Genomic DNA, 19,313 nt, shown 5'->3' with positions numbered 1-19,313 from the left:
TTTGTTTGTTTTTTCTTTCTTTTTGATTGTTTTTGCAGTGTATACTTTATGGCCCAAGTAGCAGTTCCTGACTTAAAGCCTATATTACAACACTCCCCTACAAACACACAATGACAAGCCACGCCTCTCTCAAAGTGAGCTACAGCGCTCAAAGCAGATAGGTGGACACAGAAGCGTGCTGCGTGCCGCACCTGAACACCGATGCCCCGTTTCAGAAGTGGAAAAAGTGGAAAAATCCCAAGTTAATTCCAGGGAAACTATGTGCATATCCTCGGTTTTTGGTTTCAGAAAGCCAGATAGCTGTTATCCCGAGTCAACTTACTACCACAACTTACTTCGAGAACCAAACTTTCTCCGTAGCAGGATTGTTTGAGCAAACCTCGAGTTTGTCCTACTTTTTAGCTGAGACCTGGCACAAGGAAAGAATCAGAAATGATGTGTCCTTTTCTAGGGGGAATCTGTAAATGTTGGAGAGTAAATATTCTGCAGAAAGCTCAGTCTGAAGATCTCTATGATTTGTCATTCCCAGAGGCTCTGTCCTGCTAACTCTCAATTTTGTAGCAGCAACAATATTGCTTTTTTTTTTTTTTTCAATTGTTAGAAATGTTTTGATATTCTTCTGTACCATTATTAAAATGTCTATTTCCATTAATGTACACCTTCAGCTTTCTTCTGTTCTCTCGTCACCATGTTGAATAGCATTATCTGCATCCCATTGATGAAGACTTCATCAATGGTATGAAGCCTTCATATTTAACTTAGGGGTGAATTTACTCACAATTGAGTTGCTAGTTGATATCTCCTGTTCTGAAATCGAATACCCAATCATATAAAATTCTCAACTGTCTTTTGTTTTATACTATTCAAATTGATTGTTAGAAAAACAAACAAAAGAGTGTTACACATGGTTAACAGACAGCATGTGGCTACAGATTTGAAAATGGTATATGTATATGACGTTCAAGTTCTTCATGTAAAAAAAAAAAAAAAAATCACATTCCCAACTCAGCCGGCATTTCCATTTCCAAACCAAAAGTTTCTGTAAACGCCACTGTTATATCAAAAGAAATGTGTGACATCATGTACCACACCAAAAATGTGTGTGGCCTCAGGAAACAATACACACGCACCTCAATGCTGCTTATCGTACGTGTGCAAATAATCTACTTAGCAAAATATTTATTAGAGCATTCTGCAAGAATCATTAAAGCACTGCTGCACACACAAACACATACACAACCACATGCACACACCTCCCATTCAGGCATATCCAGCCTGTTTCTGGGGATGTGCCCACAGATGGAGACAACTCTACATTATCTGGGCCTGATTAAAGAGGCCATAAACAAACGTTGTGTGAAGTCCGTAACTGCCACCACTCTCAGACAGAATAAGCACGCCGCAATGAAGTGAAAGAGAGAGTCAGAAAGGAAAGGTTTAAAAATAAAGACATAGGCTGGTGAGTCATGGGGAAAGGTTGAATGCAGCTCAGCTCGGCTGTGCGCTCCAGCAAGCTCATTGGGAAGCTCGAGAGAGACGTTTCTGCTGCGCAGGCCAAGGCCTCCGCTGACAACTTGACGTATCGTTGGAAGGCACTGTGTTATGGCTTGTTTTTAAAATCAAATAACAGCTGTGGCTTTTTTAAACCATGATAATTATGATTGATGACTACCACATGTGCATTGTGTCGGCTGGCGCTGTGACGTGCAGATATTTTCAGCGCAAACAAACGGCCGCAAAAAGAAAGGAGAGAAAGGGCGCTTAAAGGTTTCTCAAGTTGTGTGGTGTATTGGAGTTTCACAGTTAGAATTTTGGTTTTCTCTATCCCTCATTTTATGCACATCTCCACTGTGTGACTTTTGCGTGTGAGAGAGAAACACAGTGTCAGTATTTGTGTCTGCTTGTGCCTTATGATATTACTTCCATTTATAGGTGGCTGTGGTGTGTGTGGTAAGATGTCTGTCGCTCATTTTCACACCCCCATTGTTTCCCAGTGGGTCTGCAGATGTGGTGGCTACAGTTCTTGGTCACCCTTTCACCACATCACAGACAAGCGACGCTGCTGGGCCGTAGAAATAGATTGCTGTGTGTGGGGGGAGACAGAATGGAAGCACATGTGGTTTGCACCCTTAATTTTTTATGAGAGAATCCAGCAGGGAATTGTTTTTGCCCCATCTTAGCCATCACACTCAGCAGTCTGATGTTGCCTGTAGAAGAACCCATCTCTCAACAAGAAGGGTCTCACAAAGCAGCACCGCTTCTTAGATTTCCCTCTACTGTTGAAGGACAAACTAAAGACTCCTCAGCAGTGCTTGCATCACAAAAAACAGACAGCTGCTCATTACTACACACTCTCAAAAGCAACTCTTAACAGGTCCTCTTATTCTCCTTTTGTTGATTCTACACAAGGATTAGCAATACAGTCCTATGGTCTCAAAACCATTTTTTCAGACAGTAGAGTAAACGACATCAAACATAAGACCATAGACAAAAAAAATATATGATCTTGGGAAACTAACCAAACAGCCCAAAAGCACTCAGAACAAAGACCCTGATGCACATGCTGTCAGAGAAAATAGTCTCATACAAAATTCAGAAAAAAATAACACCAGACTAAAATGACTAAACAATTTCAGACAGAATTTACTCAGACCAAATGCCATTGGCCATAAATGGCTTGAGGGCAATCAGCCTCAGACCAAACAGAATCATCCCAGCATTAGGTGAAACAGTCTCATCCTAAACTGTCTCAGACAAAATAGAGTGAAACCAAATGACCACAGGCAAAACGATCTAAGGCAAAACATCTTCTGACCAAATGCCATCAGCCAAATAGCCTCAAACCAAACCAACTTAGACCTAATTCCATTTTACTCAACAGCCACGAATCAATCAGTCTAAGGCAAATCAGCCTTAGTACAAATGGCTTGAGACAACCGAACTATCTAACTACTGGTGACAAGTCTGCAGCCAACTTCAGGCCTTAAAAGACACGAAAGTGAATTATGTGATATTGCAGCTCAAGAAATAGCTTTTTTAGAGCTACTTAGGAAGTTGCTGTTGGCTTTAATCTAATTTAACACTGAAACCACAATGGTGAAAAAACCCCAATGAGAAACATGAGAAAGTGAAAGCATGCCTTCTTCATATCAGACATATCACATGACATTAGGTACATGAGGTTAAGGTGCGCTCATAGAAAAAAACTGTGCCCTCTGGTGTTACACAATTGCCGAATTCCACGTGTTACCTGTTAAGGCCTGAAGGTGGCGACACTTGGTCTGAGGCCTTTGGTTTCTCTGATGTTTAGTTTGTTCAGACTTTTTTTCTTCAGCCTACAGTTAAGCCAACAGGTAAGGTTATTTGCTTTGATGTCTGATAAGGTTTTACCAGAGTGTAAGAAACTAAATGACAATTTTCACCTTCATGTGAAAGGAATTCTATTTCATTGTGCTTATTTTAAATTTCTTGAGTTAAACCCAGTAGTGTGTGAGGAACTGTGAGCTAGTTATCGAGAAATTAAAGACTTGACCATTTTCCCACTTCTACTCTTTGTTTCAAAATTTGCTTTGATTGATAGTTTAGTCTTTCTTCCACTAAGTGTGTACACTTTTGCACATGAGAATGTAAGAAAAAAAAAAAGGTTTGGCATTGGAACAAACATAAAACACCGGGTATTTAACTGCTTTATGTTGTGATTGATAGTGTATCCATGGCACAGAGCTGGTGTTAAGGGAGGAACAAAAGTAGGAAGAAGTAGAAGCACATTTCCATTCATAAGCCTTGGCCCTTTCAGTTGCTCTTTATACCTCTTTATCTCCAACACTCCTTCTTTCTCTGTGCATCCGTGTTTTAAATTTCAATTGGAGCATGGAGTTACACAGTTCTGTAGTTACAATAATGTGATTTATCAAATTTCCACTTTGGCATCAACAGAACTACTGAAGTATGTTATCACCACCATGATCAAAGGCTGTGTGTGTGTGTGGGTGTGAATGTGCCCCTAGCTCCATTGTTGCCAGTTTTAAACTTGAAGCCTCGCTGACAAGAGCTGGTGATTTAGCACAGCACAACAACTGGCCACATCATATGAGAAGCGTACACCGCACTCCAGACTCTGGGTGTATTTGACGGACCACCCTGGTGAGTGAATACGCCCATAGATCAGGCCAGATACCACCAGGTGTTTGTTTTTGGATTTTAGTGTTAGTGTTTGGTGACATGCATCAGTTAGACAAAGCTGAACAGAGAAAATTTGACTTTAATGAAAAGCTTTGCAGCTTGTTTAAATTCCAGCTTATCAGTCATGATCATTTGGCAAGACCACTCACTGTAACATCTCCCTCTACCACTCAAGCATCATTTTTCAGTGAGCATGGAAGTCCAATGATCCCTAAAGGAAATTCTGAATGAGGTGTAGGAACACAGCCAAATGTTTTGAACGATATATATATATATATTTTTAATGTCAGGCATTACGAATTGAAAAGCTTTGTACAAAGGGAGAACAGTTTCTCTTGTCAATGACATAAAAATAATAATGTCTTTGAACTAACTTATAGGAGGTTTAGCAGGCTTGGATCTCTGTATCCTCTTTCACAAAAAGAGTTCCATCATATTGCTGCATAGACAAACAGTTCATCCATAAATGAGCAATTGAACTGGAAAAATGTTTTGTAAAGGACGGTGACAACACAGAAACACAGGAGGTGTGGAGTAGAGCGCAGCAGGTTTGATATAGCATTCACCTTTTAGCACTTTTCAACACACAACACAGGACTAAAAAAAAGCAATTAGTTAAACAAGGTTAAGCATGGAAAATTAATTGGTTTACAGAGGTGATTTAGGATTGACTGGATAAACACAGTCGTACTAATGGTGATGACGAATAACCCACAAAGTCCAGCAGTTTGTTCTGTCTCACCAATGTGTGGTAATAGGAAAGCAGACCTTCATTGATTTCTACAATAACTATGAATCTGTGAAGCCAGCTAAGCTTTGCAGTAGATGGTTGCTATGGTAATGACACTACTAAGACCGACTTCCACCGTCCGTGCCTCCTTAGTCCTTTCATAAATTACAGACACTGCCAGAAGGTATGAAGTCTTTTGTGAAACGGTATACTGATAACCAACGACAGTCTCTGTTACAACACCAACCTCAACAATAATTTTATTAAAAAATCAGCAAATCACATTCTTAGCATGAGAAATCTACAAACAAGGACAATGAGTCCACATAGTTGCCGTAATCTCGAGAGTGAGCAGATATTAACGCTGAATGTCGGTAAGTTACATTCATATGATCATAAAAAAGTATAATCTCAGTGCAACCACAGCCTAACCAAACACTTTATGTGTATGGCCAAAAAATCTACCATTTTGTGGCCAACTTTTTAAATATAAAATAGAGATGTCTGCAATGGGATGCTTCATACCAATCGCTGAGTTGTTTAGATTGATTAGGGGCCATTACTTCATGTCTAACAATAGTGAACTGGGCCAACTAAGGGTCAGAACCTCAACTGAAATAGGGTCTATTACAAAATATTTCAAATCACTGTTGACACATTCAATATTCTAGACAGTCTAGTAAAAATGAAAATGTCAGATTTGCATCCCCAATGCAGATGTCATGGCTTATTAAAATCGTTTTTGCATCAATTGGGCCCCAGTCAAGACCTTTCAATCCTCATAATGCTTCTACACTGAGTTAGTATATCTAGAAATGCTAGAAGTGTCAACATGTGACAAGTTTGGAAAGACAATCATAACACTGCATGTAAGTACATCTAAAACACTTGCACCCAAAATCAAAAGCACCATAACCTAAGGCCGTTATTTTCACTTCCTCATCCTCTCCATCTTTATTCACGGTTCTCTGTCAATCCCTTACCTCGCTCCTAAGGTGGAGATATTTAGCCGATAAACAGCCAATAATGGCAGTAAGCTCACTCCCTTTGAAGGTAGCTTAGATGTGAGAAACATTAGAGTAATAGATCTTCAGCAAAAATCGGCAGCCAGAGGGCAGGACTTCTGCAGCAGGGTTGCTTGAGCCGCACCTTGACTGTCTTTTACAGTAATTATGATAGTGATGTCTTCAGTTGGATTCAGTCTGATCCTCTCCGCTTAGCGCTTTGAAACGGTTAAGGCACGATGAAAGAGGATCTTTTATTCCTCACAATGCCACTGGTAGTCAGCGCTTGGGTGCTGCCTTTACGAGGCTCTAAATGGTTGTGTGCATAACAGCATGTTTGTGTATGTGTGGATTGTATGCAAGGGTGAGGTTTAAGTGTGTTTGCTTTTTCTTTTTTTTTTTTTCAATCTGAATAGACTGACTGCGCTGGCATTCAGTTTCTCTTGTTGGTCACACATGAGCTTGCACACACGTATACACACTTACAAAGAGTCAGGAAGGAGGGCACAATGCCTTTCTCCCTCCTCCTTCCTCTGAAGATGTTTTTTTCATTCTCCCTCTCTCCCAGACTTCCTGGGAGGGGTACACCAGCCTTTGTGTCCAAATGCACTCTCTCTTTATCTTTCCCTCTCTTATTCTCTCTGTCTCTCATTCACGGGGCACAAAGACTAAAAGGAGAGAGGGCGAGGGAGAAGTCTTTCACCTGGACAAGGAGCGATACGGTGAGGACCTGCCTACAAAAGTGCCAGGAAACACGGAGGGGGGGGGGGGGGGAAGGGAAAAAAAAAAAAAAAAAAAAAAAAAAAAAAAACAGAAAAAAACGAGAGATGGCTCCATGTTTTTGTGCTTGTCTCCCCTTGCTGCGGTTTCGGGGAGAATGGCAGGCGGATGTCTGGGTGGAGAGAACGGCTGTTTAGTCTAAAGCCATGTCATGGGAAACGTACTCATGCCCTTTGGGACTTATTCATACCTTGGTATACAGCACACGCACATAACCACGTGCATGCACACACTCTACGTCCGCTCCCTGTCCTCCCACACACATGCACCCTGTCATGAAATAGAGCGGAGGGAGGGGTGAAAGGTCAAGCACTTCAGTAATGGAACAGGAAGCATTGGAACAGTCGGTGCTACACAACATACAACTGTCTCCAATATGTGGACAGGACTGACAGGCAGCTGTTGTGAATAGGCCATGACTTTAGGAGGCAGAGAGGCATGCATTGCCCTGCCCACTAATCAGTAGATGTAGTGAGTTTTTTTTGTTTTGTTTTTTTTCCCCCTGGTTTTAATATGTTTGTGATATTTTCTAAACATGAAAGCTATGGGGTTAAGAATAAAAACACTTGCTGATGCTAAAAATGTCTGGAAAATATTACAAATTTAACTGCAGGATAATTCTTACACAGGTGTTTTCAGTTTAAATACTTAATTATTTATCTATTCTTAATGTCTTTTCACATTAAGCACATAAATCCTAAGACAAATTATTTGTTGTGCAAAGTCTTGGCTAGTAAAGCTAAGAAGCTTTATTTTTTTTATCCTTCATGCTGATTCAGTTCCTAGTAGAAAGTGCAACAGTAAAAGGAAACCTTGAGTGTTAATGTCATCCTCTATAATGACTTCATGTGGTTGAATGGCAGAAACAGGAGGACAATGGATTTTTTTTTCTTTTTAGAAAACCACTCAACTCCATTGCTGGCATCTGTCCTACTTTGCTCATGCATTTACAGAGCTGTGATCATCGCAGTTGTGCCGTCTACTTTATGGGCACCCGTGGATAATATCTAGAACAGAATGTTGATCAGCACTTGATGAAATCGTACCTCCTTCCAATGAAGGCATGTGGCTGCTGTTGGTTTAAAGAGATTTAGCTTGGCCTCTTGCCACACGTGTAAAAATCCAGATTTCCCCTTTTTATTCCTTCTCAGACGTGTAATAGAGACATGAGCAAGTCTGGCAGCAGTTGCAGTGGCCTTTGCAGCCGTGAATATCTTTCAAAATATATATTAAAAATAATGAATATACTAATACTATGAGTCCATCCATTCCTTTTTTAAGATAAGAGTTGTTTATAAAAATGTCTGCTTTCTACCATTCTCAACAATCATCCTTTTGCTTTACAAAAAATATTAAGGTGCCAGTTATTGATGGCCAAACTGCTGGGTTTTCCTATAGTTAAAGCTAGCTTATATTAAAAGGCCTTACAGAAAGATATGAATATCATATCTAAATTTATTTTTCAGTCAATTTAATTGGCTGACTCTTTATTTGATATTTATCCATATTTGTGACTGTTTCATAATTATAACAAACTTGCATCAATCGGACCTTTTTATTTATCTGCTCTGATCCTTATTTCAACTTCCCTATGGTGTGAATGTTCAGTAAACTGTTTACTGCTACCAGTCTTGGCCAGGATTCTCTTTCAAAAGAGATTTTTAATCTCAGTGGGATTTTCCTGGTGAAATAAAGGTTAATAATAATAATTACTACTCTGTGGGAAACACTGATGCATTATCCAGCATTACCCACTAACAGCTCTTCTGTGTGCGGAAGAAGGATGTATTTATGTTAATACACGCTCTCAGGCTTGTGCAACATATTCACATGCAATGTGCCCCATAAGATCTTGAAAGTGTGTGAATGTGTGTGTGTTTGTGTGCGTGTGTGTGTGCGTGTATATGCGCGCGCGCGCGGGACCATTGTTGTAAGAAGCATTAAGTATCATTAGCTCTTGCTAGTCATCACCTGCAGACTGCCAGTCCGACATGAACCACTCTGCTCCGCAGACCTGGCCAGCAATCTTACAGATAGGTAGACGGAGACAGACAGACCTATGTTGAGATGTAGGGAAGGAACTTAGAAGTCTGTGTCTTACACACCCTGCTGTCAACACTGCCGCTCGCATTCTCCTTTATGTCTGATAATTGTGGGGTTATTATTTTTGAATCTTGAAAAATAACTGTACTAAATAAGTATCGGTTAGCTTCAAGTATCAAGGTATAGCAGCGGTTTAAAAAGTTATGGTTTCAACACAGATACAACGTTGTATCATCCAGTGCCAGTACAGTACTCCTCTTCAAATATAAAGGTTATTAGTCCTCAGTACAGCTGTGTGGGGTTCGATTCTTGATCTTGGGACCATTGTTCTCTCGTACTGTTTAAAAAAAGGCCACTGGTGCCATTAATCTTTCAACAAATTTTCCAGCGTATTGATTCTATGTTTTGAAGTCCTTTTGATCATAAACCAGAGAAAGTGCCAATGTGACGAGATTTTAAAACCAAGCCAGCACTCACATGTTTCTGCACACTGACAGCAAGTTGCCTTAAAAAAGGTCTCTATATGCTTCCCTTGCTTACAAGAAGGAGAAATATGTCTAGTCACACAAAACTCAGCCAGTCATGGTATAAGAAATAACTGGTTTTGGGAAACCACTTTTAAAGCCGCCAGTGGCATATGTGTTTAGCATCCGACTGCAGGCTCTAGTCTGGCACATAGTTTGACTAACTAATCAGCAAATATCAGTTGTTTTACTTGTGATAATCTATTTAGAGCAAGACCACAGGAAGTGGCGATATTTTTTTATTAATTGGAAATCATGTTCCCGAAAGGAATATTTTCACTGTCATGCGCAAAATATTCAACTGAAGCAGCTGTGGGGATAATTGAAATAAAAGAAAACCATAGTTAATGCCTTCTGCAAAACAATAAAACTATGTTTGTTTTTATTATTATTGCTCATAAGCGATATTCTCCATAAAGATGACTTCATTATGCCAAAGCAAAAAACAGCTACTAATGACTGAATACGTGTGTCATTGAAACATACACGCATCTGCACCAAACTGTAGTTTGTCCCCGGACAGGACAATGCCGTCTCTGTGGTGAAAATGAAAGGACTCGTCCTTTCGCACAAATTCATGCAGACATACCCGTGAGCACACACACAAACAAACATTCCCATGGATTCCCAGGATCGGAAAGGGCCTGAATAGGAATCTGGGCCATGCCGGCACACAAGCAGCCCTTCACCACACAACCACACATTAGAAGAAGGTCATTCCTGGCCCCTGTGTGTCATACACTAGAGTCAGACTGCCATTAGATGAAACATATAGATTCATCAATTCAGACAGTGGTGACTTAGCCTAGTAAAGACCAGCTCCTACTCCACCGTTATTTGCTTTGTACAGAAAGTTTGGGCTCTCAAATAGTTAGAAACGATTGCTTCCTGGAGGTTTTAAATTTTACCCAATTGCTAATCTTTACCTGTGACGTATGTAATACACCAGTTTAACAGAAATTGCCTGTGCTATAAACAACCATCGTCCAAGGCAAAGACAGAAATGAAGGAGGTGACTGTTAATGTTAATTCAATATTTGGAAGCGTAGCCAGCGTGAACTGAATGGCTTCATTCACTTCCTCTGCTGCTATTGCTAAGACTACAGGCAGACTACAATTTTAAAACAGTGCAGAATATCAAAGTCATTATTCACAACTTCTCCTTCTGTTCGATGAAGGAGAAGTAGAACGTCTACCAGAGGGAATCCAAACGAAGGGGAGAAACCCCAAAATGCGCTCCCCAAACAAGACTTTATTCGAGCAGAATTGCACAAGAAGACAATGGTGAGGACAGCGGTGTCTGGCCTGAGACGACATTTGTGCATATGCTGTCCAAACAGATGCTTCATTGATCTCTCCCGCCTCCATCCTGATTCCCTTAAAGATCCTGTGTCGTGATAGGTTTCTGCCTTTTTTCTAAAGGACAGGATGTGGAGCAGCAGAGTACACCATGGCCACAGTGTCTTCTCTGCCTGTGGCTCCTAAGGGAAAAGTCATTGTTCTCTTTGTTGTCCCATACCTGCCTGCCTGCCGTCTGTCCTTGAGCGGGGTTTCAAAAGCCTTCCAGATTACCCTCAGGAAAGGACAATCCACTGCACTGCCTATCCCTTTTATTTCTCCGAATCCTCTGGTATGAATAAATGTCTTCTAACAAGCGGAAGAGGGTTCTCTCTGCAAGGGCTTGCCACCAGGCCTCGGGGGAACCTTAAAAGGTGCTAAGGAATTGACACCTTGGAAGTAAACACTTTAGGTTTTTGTCAAGGAAGGAAGGAACAAAAGAGCGGATGAGGGATAATAAAGGACGAAGGAAAGCAAAGGGAAATAACTTCTTTTTGCACGCTTTTCAGCAGAGCAGATTAACCGTGATAGTGTAGGCCACTGATATGGGCCTCTTAGCCTCTCCGACAGTTGCTTGGCTCACAGCCAGAGCAACTGCTGACATGTGGACACTTACAAAATCTGACTTCAGTTCACACCCTTCATTTCTTCTCTTCAGACATGAGGTCCGAGCAATGAACTAGATGGGTGTTTTTTAAGAAATGGTACATTTACACTTTAGTGCAGGATGGGCAACTTCAGCACCTGCTCTGACGGCACACAAGCTGGGGCATATAAATTCTTCCAATCTCAAATAGACTGGAGAGAGCAGGTGAGGAAAGGAGAATAGGTATGGGTGGGGGGGTGTGGTGAGGCTAACAGAGAGACCAAGGGAGGGCTGGGTCGTTAAGGCGGGGGTCTAACAGAGACGTCTGGAGCCAGGACACTGATGCTTGAGCTGATAAGTGCTCTAAAGAGAACCTTCTACTGTCAGTGAACACACACACAGCACACGCACAAAGCCACAGAACGTCATCTTTTTCTTTTTCTTTTTTTCCTCACTTCTCTGACTTTAGCTTGCTTTCCTCTCAAATCCTCCTCCCCTTGACTTTATCACATACAATTTCTCTAACTTCTGTCTCTAACAGGCGATGTTTACAGTGTGACCCCCGGTCACTCCTGATAGGAATCATTCCATCAACATAATGGCTAAATGACACGCACACGACTGTTACTGTCATGGCCACCACAGAGGCAGGATGTTGTCCCCGCCATACGCACGCTGCCGTTCCCAATAAAATCTTCAAAGTCATTCAAAATGCAATCCTGTGTCCTCGACACCGATTTGAGCATTTCTCCGACTCTCTTCATATTCCGCCCCGTCATCATCCTTGCTTTCTTGTTTCACCTCTTCCGAATAGAAAAAAAAAAAAAAAAGAAAGAGGAAGAAATCACCCTTGCAGTGTGGGTGGTCTTCACACACATGCACACGCACACATGCTCACCCTCTCCTTGGTTTTTCTCTGTCTGGTAATGCACTAGCTGTGGTTTCCTGGCCTCGGCCAAAACACTGTTAGAAGTTCACCGCACCCACCGCTTTACCACGACGCTTCACCTAAACGCTCCACTCTCTTTTCCTAGTTCACACACACACACACACACGCGCACGCACACACGCATACACATAAGAAATACTGATCACAGTGGCATGAAACACTTGAAGATGAGCCTCTGGAAAGTTTAGGAACTAGAACTTGCAGTGCTTTGCAAAACGGTTCGTACCCTCTCCACTTTCTCCATATTTTCTCTATATAATCACAAGCTTACATAATTTTATTCTGGTTGTATGCAATAGACCACCATAAAGGCACATAACTGTAAAATGGAATGCAACTAAAGCATGGTTTTTAATAATTTGTTAAAAATTAAAAACTTTAACATGTGGCTTGCATCTTAATGTGCTCCCTTTACTCCGATACTCCTAAATTAAATCCTCTGCAATTCTCAGTATTGATACAGTTGGCTTGTAAAAGTGTCAGAGGTTTGTTAGAAAACATCAGTGAACAGTGTGAAGAGGGATTACCTTGTGGAGAAGGTTAAAGCAGATGTAGGTCATAAAACAATATGCTACACTTCTGACATCAGATGGAGAACTGTTCAATCGTTCAAAATGCAAACACTAAGACAGAACCACAAACCTACCAGATCTTGGCTATTCACCTAAACTGACTAGCCATGAAGGAGAACACTAGTGATAGAGGCAGTTAAGACATCCAAGGTGACGTTGGAGAACAAGAAGAAATCAACAGTCCCATAAAAAGAGTTACTGAGGTCAATACACATTGGCAGCACCAGAAATATTATGTTAAGAAATATATTACAATTCTTTTACACCCTCATGTCCTGTATTTGGTCAGCTGATGACGATTTAAAGCATGCTGTCCAATGAACCTGTTCTATTCAGACTTGTCTATGTACAGCTGTACACATCTGGAGTCCAAACATTTCTCCTATTTTGACACAAAATTAATTTATTTTGGGTTAAAGGCACCAGTTTATGTTTGTTAATGGATAAGACAACACTGATGTTTTCGCAATGTAACTTGCTGATTTTTTTTTGTTTTTTTTGTTCCACAAATCTGGCCTTTATGGAATAGTGGCAAGCAAAAAACTACTATTTAAATAAATAAGTCTTACTTGGGATTCAAGCAAACATGTGGCAGAAGGTGCTCTTGTGAGATGAACATTTTGAGATATATGCAAAGCCCTACATTTGGCGGTAAACCAACATCACGTTGATTACGTTGTTCTCACTATAAAGTCTGGCGGTGACAGCATCATACTGCAGAAACACTTTACTTTTGCAGGAGCTCAAACATTTGACAGATCGCATAGATTGATGTCTGGTGCTAAATGCCGGTGCTGCAGAAGACTCGAGACTGGGCAGAAATTCACCTTCCAGCAGGACAATAACCTTGTACAACAGGCCAACGATGAAATAATTCAGATCAAAGCACAACCATGTGTCAGAATGACCCACTTATGAAAGTTGCTCTGCAAAGTATTGAGCTGGGAGAGCTCAATACTTTGCAGTATTGCAAAGTATTGCAGTACTGCAATACTTTGCAGTATTGCAAAGTATTGCAATACTTTGCAATCAGTATTGCAAAGTATTGCAATACTGATTATTGATTTTTATTACAATAAAAATCCCAGACATTTTTATTGTAACAAGGCAAAATATAAAAATGCTAGCAGTCTTCGCAATGTAACATGAAACAAAACTCAATTTAGTTGCCATTTCAAAAATTGCATTAGATATGAGCAGTTCTGTCATTAGGACAGTCGACTAATTCATTTAGTGTCACATAACATTTCTTACATACAGGCTACTTACTGAGTCATTGTAAGCCCGTCTCTTGTGACATGCAGCCTTCAGCTATACGTCAACCTATTCAGATCCTCAAACAACTCCACTGTACTTGGGGCTCTCTAGCACAACACATATCCATGCACACTCACAAAGTCTCTCTCCCTCAGGCACTGTCTTTCCTTCCTAATCTGATATCAAAGAGCAGGTTTTTCAAAGCGTCACACATGACAGCTCATTTTATGCGTTGCCCACGGAAACGATTATTGCCATAAATCTTCAGAAACTTTTCTCCGAGCCTCTCGCAAAACCTTTTGCCTCCCAGTGGTTAAATTCCTTTGCAGAGTTCCACGCTGCACTCCCCCTCAGTGTTAGGATACAATTGTTTTTGCTGGTTCACATTTAATTATGTTTATGCATGAATTCAGTAAGGCCTTCCAGGTTTGCAAATAAACGCTGGAAGATGTAATAGTCCCTGCGCTGCCCGAATCACCCTCTCCGATGTCGTAGCGTGAACATTTTGGCTCGCTTTGTAGAGCTCTCTGGTGACACGAGCGAATGATGTCATACGCTTTCAGAGATTTGTGTTAATGCAGTTTTTAAGGTGGACAGTTTCCGAGTAAATCCCCAAGAAAATCTCTTTGCACTGTGCACTCAGAGGCTAATCCTGCCTGCACACCACAACGAGGTGTTCTGGACACTTCAGCAGATGCTGGTGGAGATCGGATCAACTCACCTCTGTCATAAATATGTTGAACTGCGTATCCTCACCATGGAGGCTGGACCTAGTGTGTTTGTGCATGCATTTGAGTGCAGTCAGGCAGAAGTTGTTTCTCTTTCATCATTTTTATCAACAACTTAAAAGAGAAATCTTTTGGGTTTTTTTCTCTCCTTTTTTTCCTGTAGGAACTTCATTTGTTGTGGCATCTTCACTGCCATCCCACATTCCTTTCTTGTCTCCTCTAAAAGTACTGCATGGTGTGTGAGCGAGTCTGCATGGGTGTGTGTAGTTGGCCTCTGAGTTTATTTATCTTATTCTAAATCAGCCCTCAAACTCACTAATTGGTCAGTTCCAATGTTAGGTAACGGAGGGAAATGAACAATTAAGTCTGTGTTTGCAGGGAATGATGAGTATTTGTGTGTGGCTGCTGAAGAGAAGCAGCTAGGAGCAATTAGAATTACCAAAGAGGAACAGTCTTTCAGGTCACCTTAGTTTTTTTTATTTTGTTTAATTCTAGAGGCTCAACACCCACCTCTCTAACAGATCCCGTCATCATTGAGTTTGCGCTGATTTAGTCATGCCGTAATCGCCCCAAACCAATCATTTCTATGCTCATATATAGTTATAATTGGATATTTGCACACAAAGCCATTCTTTCCCACTGTTGGAAACTGTGGCAGATTCCCTTTGAATATTGCTCTGGACAAGCCCTCACTTCTGTCACTATAACCAAGCAATACAAATTCTGAAAATCCTTAATGTCCTTAGGCAGGATAAATCGCAATCCTGCCCACAGGAAGTAAATAAAACAATCTCCCTTTTATCAGCAGCAGTAGGAACTACAAACTTTTCATTGACTACACATGTAAAAAAAAGTCATAGAAAACATGTTCAAGGTGCAACATGCACACAAACGCATACATGCACATATACATATATTTAGTAGTACACTTGATAGTGCTATTTTTTTTTACTAACTGCTCCTGATTGAACTGGTGTAACTGCAACAGGTTTCTGTGCTATGCTGCTCGATTGTGGTGGGTCACAATTCTCTTTCTGATATTTTGCCTATTTTTTGTTGGGTTTTTTTTTTTCAGTGATGGCAAACAAGGAAGTAGTGAGTTTGATGTGTTGCCATAAAATACATCTGCATTCACTTAATTAAAAATGTGTGAATTAAAAGCTTACAAAGCCATTGCATCATTACCACCATGGGTTTCCCAAATGACTTAAAGGCATAACTTTTTTGTTTGCTCAATAACCTGCAGCAAGACACCCGGGTGCCATTTTTCCATTGTATTTTCCGGGGCTGAGGGTTAAGGAGTTAAAAAAAATAATCAAAAACAAAATCTTCTCTTGTTATTCAGGCATTTAGCAAATAAAAATCATTGTGGTACTCCAAACTGAACTAAATATAGAAATGATTTGCCTCATTTAATGTCAGACAGTGAGAGGGGAAAAAAAGAAACACTTATTTGTCTTTGTATAGTGTACGTAAGTTGTTGGCTTCCACTATACAGGGGTTCTTTGACTAAGAGTTAAAACCTAAACACTGCATGTATTTAAACTTTCACAGTGAAATCTGATTATTGCAGGCTCCCAAGATATTCACAGAGTAAGACATCATTCAAGCAGAGTCACTTATAAGGTCACTTATTTCATAAACTATCCTAACCTGCTGCTCTTGAAACACCTCATGAGAACTCTACAAGTCAGGATTTCACTTTTATCACTTCAGTATCGCAGAGTGTTGGTAATCTTCCATCTGAAGGCTTGCACCGTGAAGACATTTGACAGATGTGCTTTTAGGCAACAGCAGGGTGGTGCAAGAAAGAGCTCTGTAAGATGTCTAAAGTGTCTCTTATTACCTCTAAAGTGGCTGGTAGCTCTTAGATGCATTAGCAGGATATGACAACCTTTCAAACACGTAACCGCACAAATCATCTACAAACTGCGTATTTCACCATTCATGAATTAGTTGTACAACTGAGTCATTTTGTGAAGTTACAAATAGAAATGATTGTAGATGTGTTATTTTTACCTGACTGACGACGAGAGACCAATGTGTGAGAGTGAAAAAGTACATTTTAAACAAATATATGTTCGTGTACAGTAAAGTCCACAAAAGCTTGGAGACAAACACTGAAGCATACATCAGCCCATTTTAACCCTTCTCTATGGCTAGGTTCACGCAGCAGGTTTTGATGCTCAATTTCAATATTTGACTGAAATCCGTCTTTTCTGTGTGTGGTACCAACGAATGATGTGATTGCAAGCAGACTTCTGTGTCCTTCTTCCACATGCCAAGAAGAAGAACATTGATGTCACATAGCAGCACACTGTGTGGAAGTAAGAATGGACGTCTCTGGATTGACTTTAAAGTTATTCAGCAAAGGGAGCTGACAGTATTTTGACAAGCTCATAACAAGACAATGGAAGCGAATAAAAAGAGAGCACAACTAACAACAATGGCTTTTTGTGGAGCATTGACTGCAAGGTCTGTAGAGAAGTTTGTACGAACAAAATGTCCCAAATTATACAAAACGGAGCTGTCTGCATGTCATTTTGTACCCACCAGAAGAACATTTCCTACCTTCTGAACATAATCTGCTGCGAAGAAACAAAGTTATTTACGCCTTTACTTGATATCTACTCGCTAAAGTTTGCCTAGTTATTTTTGATTTAATCAGGATTCATAATCTGTCATTTTTCATGTGGTTCAGTTGCCAATGAAACATCTATAAGAAAATAGAATGTAATTGAAAGAAACAATTGCGTACATTCAATTTTAACATTTTTATAACAATTTATCTCAGTAATCTATTAAAAAACAACTTTATGGAAAAAAGATGTGAATTGAAAATAGGCAGGGGGAAATGAAAACACGCAGGTATGAAATGGACGTACTAATTGGCAAAGGAGAGAAATTAAGCCCAAACCATGCAGAAGCCATGCTCAACTCCAATGCATGTGAGCACACACACACAGATGCACAAATATCCATGGTCTCCAGTTGGTGTTGAGAAACCTGACACTAAAAGTGCTTTGGTTATTTACCCGTAGTGGACAGCACAACACACTCACTTGAACACGCACGCACACACACACACACACACACGCCGTCACTTGTTCTTACATTGATACGTTGAGCTGCAGTTGCTCTGGTTCCAGTTTTAACATAATGTGTGTTATGCCAGTGACTGGTCGCCACACATGCAACCATTATTGCAGTAATACAGTTTCTAACGGCGTTTTGAATATAAAGTTTCCATCATAAAAAATAAACAAGCCAGATGTTTAGATGATGATAACGGTGGAAGTACAACCACGCAGCCAAAGAGCCATTAAAACACTTCAAGAGATCCATAAATTTAAAGGTATTTAAGTAAAACCATGTCTGATCAGGCGGTAAAACATTCTTTAACTTCAAGATGTTACCTACAGGTATGTGGTGAAAGGGCTCAGGCCCGCCGGCACAGATGACAGACCCATCTCCGAGCAGTCCACCATGATAAAAATGCCATCTTCTTCGCACTGGCAAGGGGCCGGGCAAGCTGCCTCAGACTCCTGTCTTTCTTGGACCTGTCCGTGCCCCCACGCTCCAGGGGTGGAACCCCATTTTCCTCCAGCAGCACAGAGAAGCAGTACGCCAAGCAGCATGTTTGTCCGTCCACCTGTCTGCATCTACACCTGCAAAGAGCTTCCCCTCTGTCCTATGAAATGTCTTACGAGGCAGCTGTGATAAATGGTTTCCTCTCAGATGTTCCTGTCCTCCTTTTTTTTTTTTCTTTTTGTTACTGCTTTTCCTCCCAGTGGGTTGTCCACACTGTAAATCTGTCCTGTCAGAAGTTGTGCTTCTTCATCTCCATTAATCTGCTTGTCTCCCAGCTTTTACTTCACTCCCCTAGGGTTTCACTTAATCTTAACTTCCCTTCCTCCTTCCGTCTCCCTTCCTAAATCTTTTCTCTACACTGTCTTTCTCCTCCTGCTAGATTCAGTATCTCTCCCTCTTTCTGTCTATCTCTGTGTGAATTGTGAATATATATCTGTTGCTCTGTGCCTCTCTCTCCTTACCTATTGTAGAAGGAGTGAATGAGCCAGCCCCATTGGCCCACAATTTAGGGATGGGCTGGAGCATCTCCGGAAAGTGGGAGGGGCCCGCACTTCTCAAACTCCCAACTCTTCCCTCTCTTTTTCCCCTTTCCTTCCCCCCTCCTTCTAATTTTGCTCTGCCTTGAAGCTTGGTCTGAGCACAGAGGGTGAGAAAGTTAACTTTCCAAGGGGAGATGGGAGCAACAGAGTGCAGATAATAAAGCAGAGTGATCCTGACCTACAGAGGAATAAGAGTTTTTTTTGTTGTTTTTTTTTTTTTTTAGGATAAGGACTAAAACAGCTGAATGAACTTGTGAAAGAGCTGCAGCAGTTCAGTGTGTGACTGGCGGCGACCATGTGGAGAAAACTGAAATTCTGACACTTCAGCACCCTTCAGTTCCCAGAAGGAGCCGAATCTAGTGTCTCGTAAGTTGCACCTTCTCAGGTTCCCCCCGCCGGAATGTCACATTCACACACACAGAGAAACACACGCACACACACGTATGAATGCCCAGAGATAAGTAGCAGATTGTGACTGACTTACGCAAAA

At 40.9% G+C, this 19,313-nt stretch overlaps 1 protein-coding gene across 5 annotated transcripts in view; it reads right to left on the bottom strand.

Moving 5' to 3' along the window:
• lgr6 (leucine-rich repeat containing G protein-coupled receptor 6) overlaps positions 1–19,313 on the bottom strand; it is a 65,681-nt gene that overhangs the window by 30,839 nt on the left and 15,529 nt on the right. The window contains exon 1 of one of the 5 annotated variants that reach the window (XM_007568884.2): positions 18,114–18,704. The exons of the other annotated variants lie outside the window; for them this stretch is intronic. Coding sequence (XP_007568946.1) covers positions 18,114–18,355 — 242 coding nt within the window. The 5' untranslated portion in view covers positions 18,356–18,704. Of the gene's footprint in view, positions 1–18,113; positions 18,705–19,313 lie in introns of those variants that run through there. 5 annotated transcript variants of the gene reach the window in all.

The sequence above is a fragment of the Poecilia formosa genome, unplaced genomic scaffold (genome assembly GCF_000485575.1).
Source record: "Poecilia formosa unplaced genomic scaffold, Poecilia_formosa-5.1.2 Scaffold232, whole genome shotgun sequence".
NCBI classification, from domain to species: domain Eukaryota; kingdom Metazoa; phylum Chordata; class Actinopteri; order Cyprinodontiformes; family Poeciliidae; genus Poecilia; species Poecilia formosa.
Note: the sequence above shows the minus strand (reverse complement) of the source record. Positions and strands in the feature narration are given on the sequence as shown.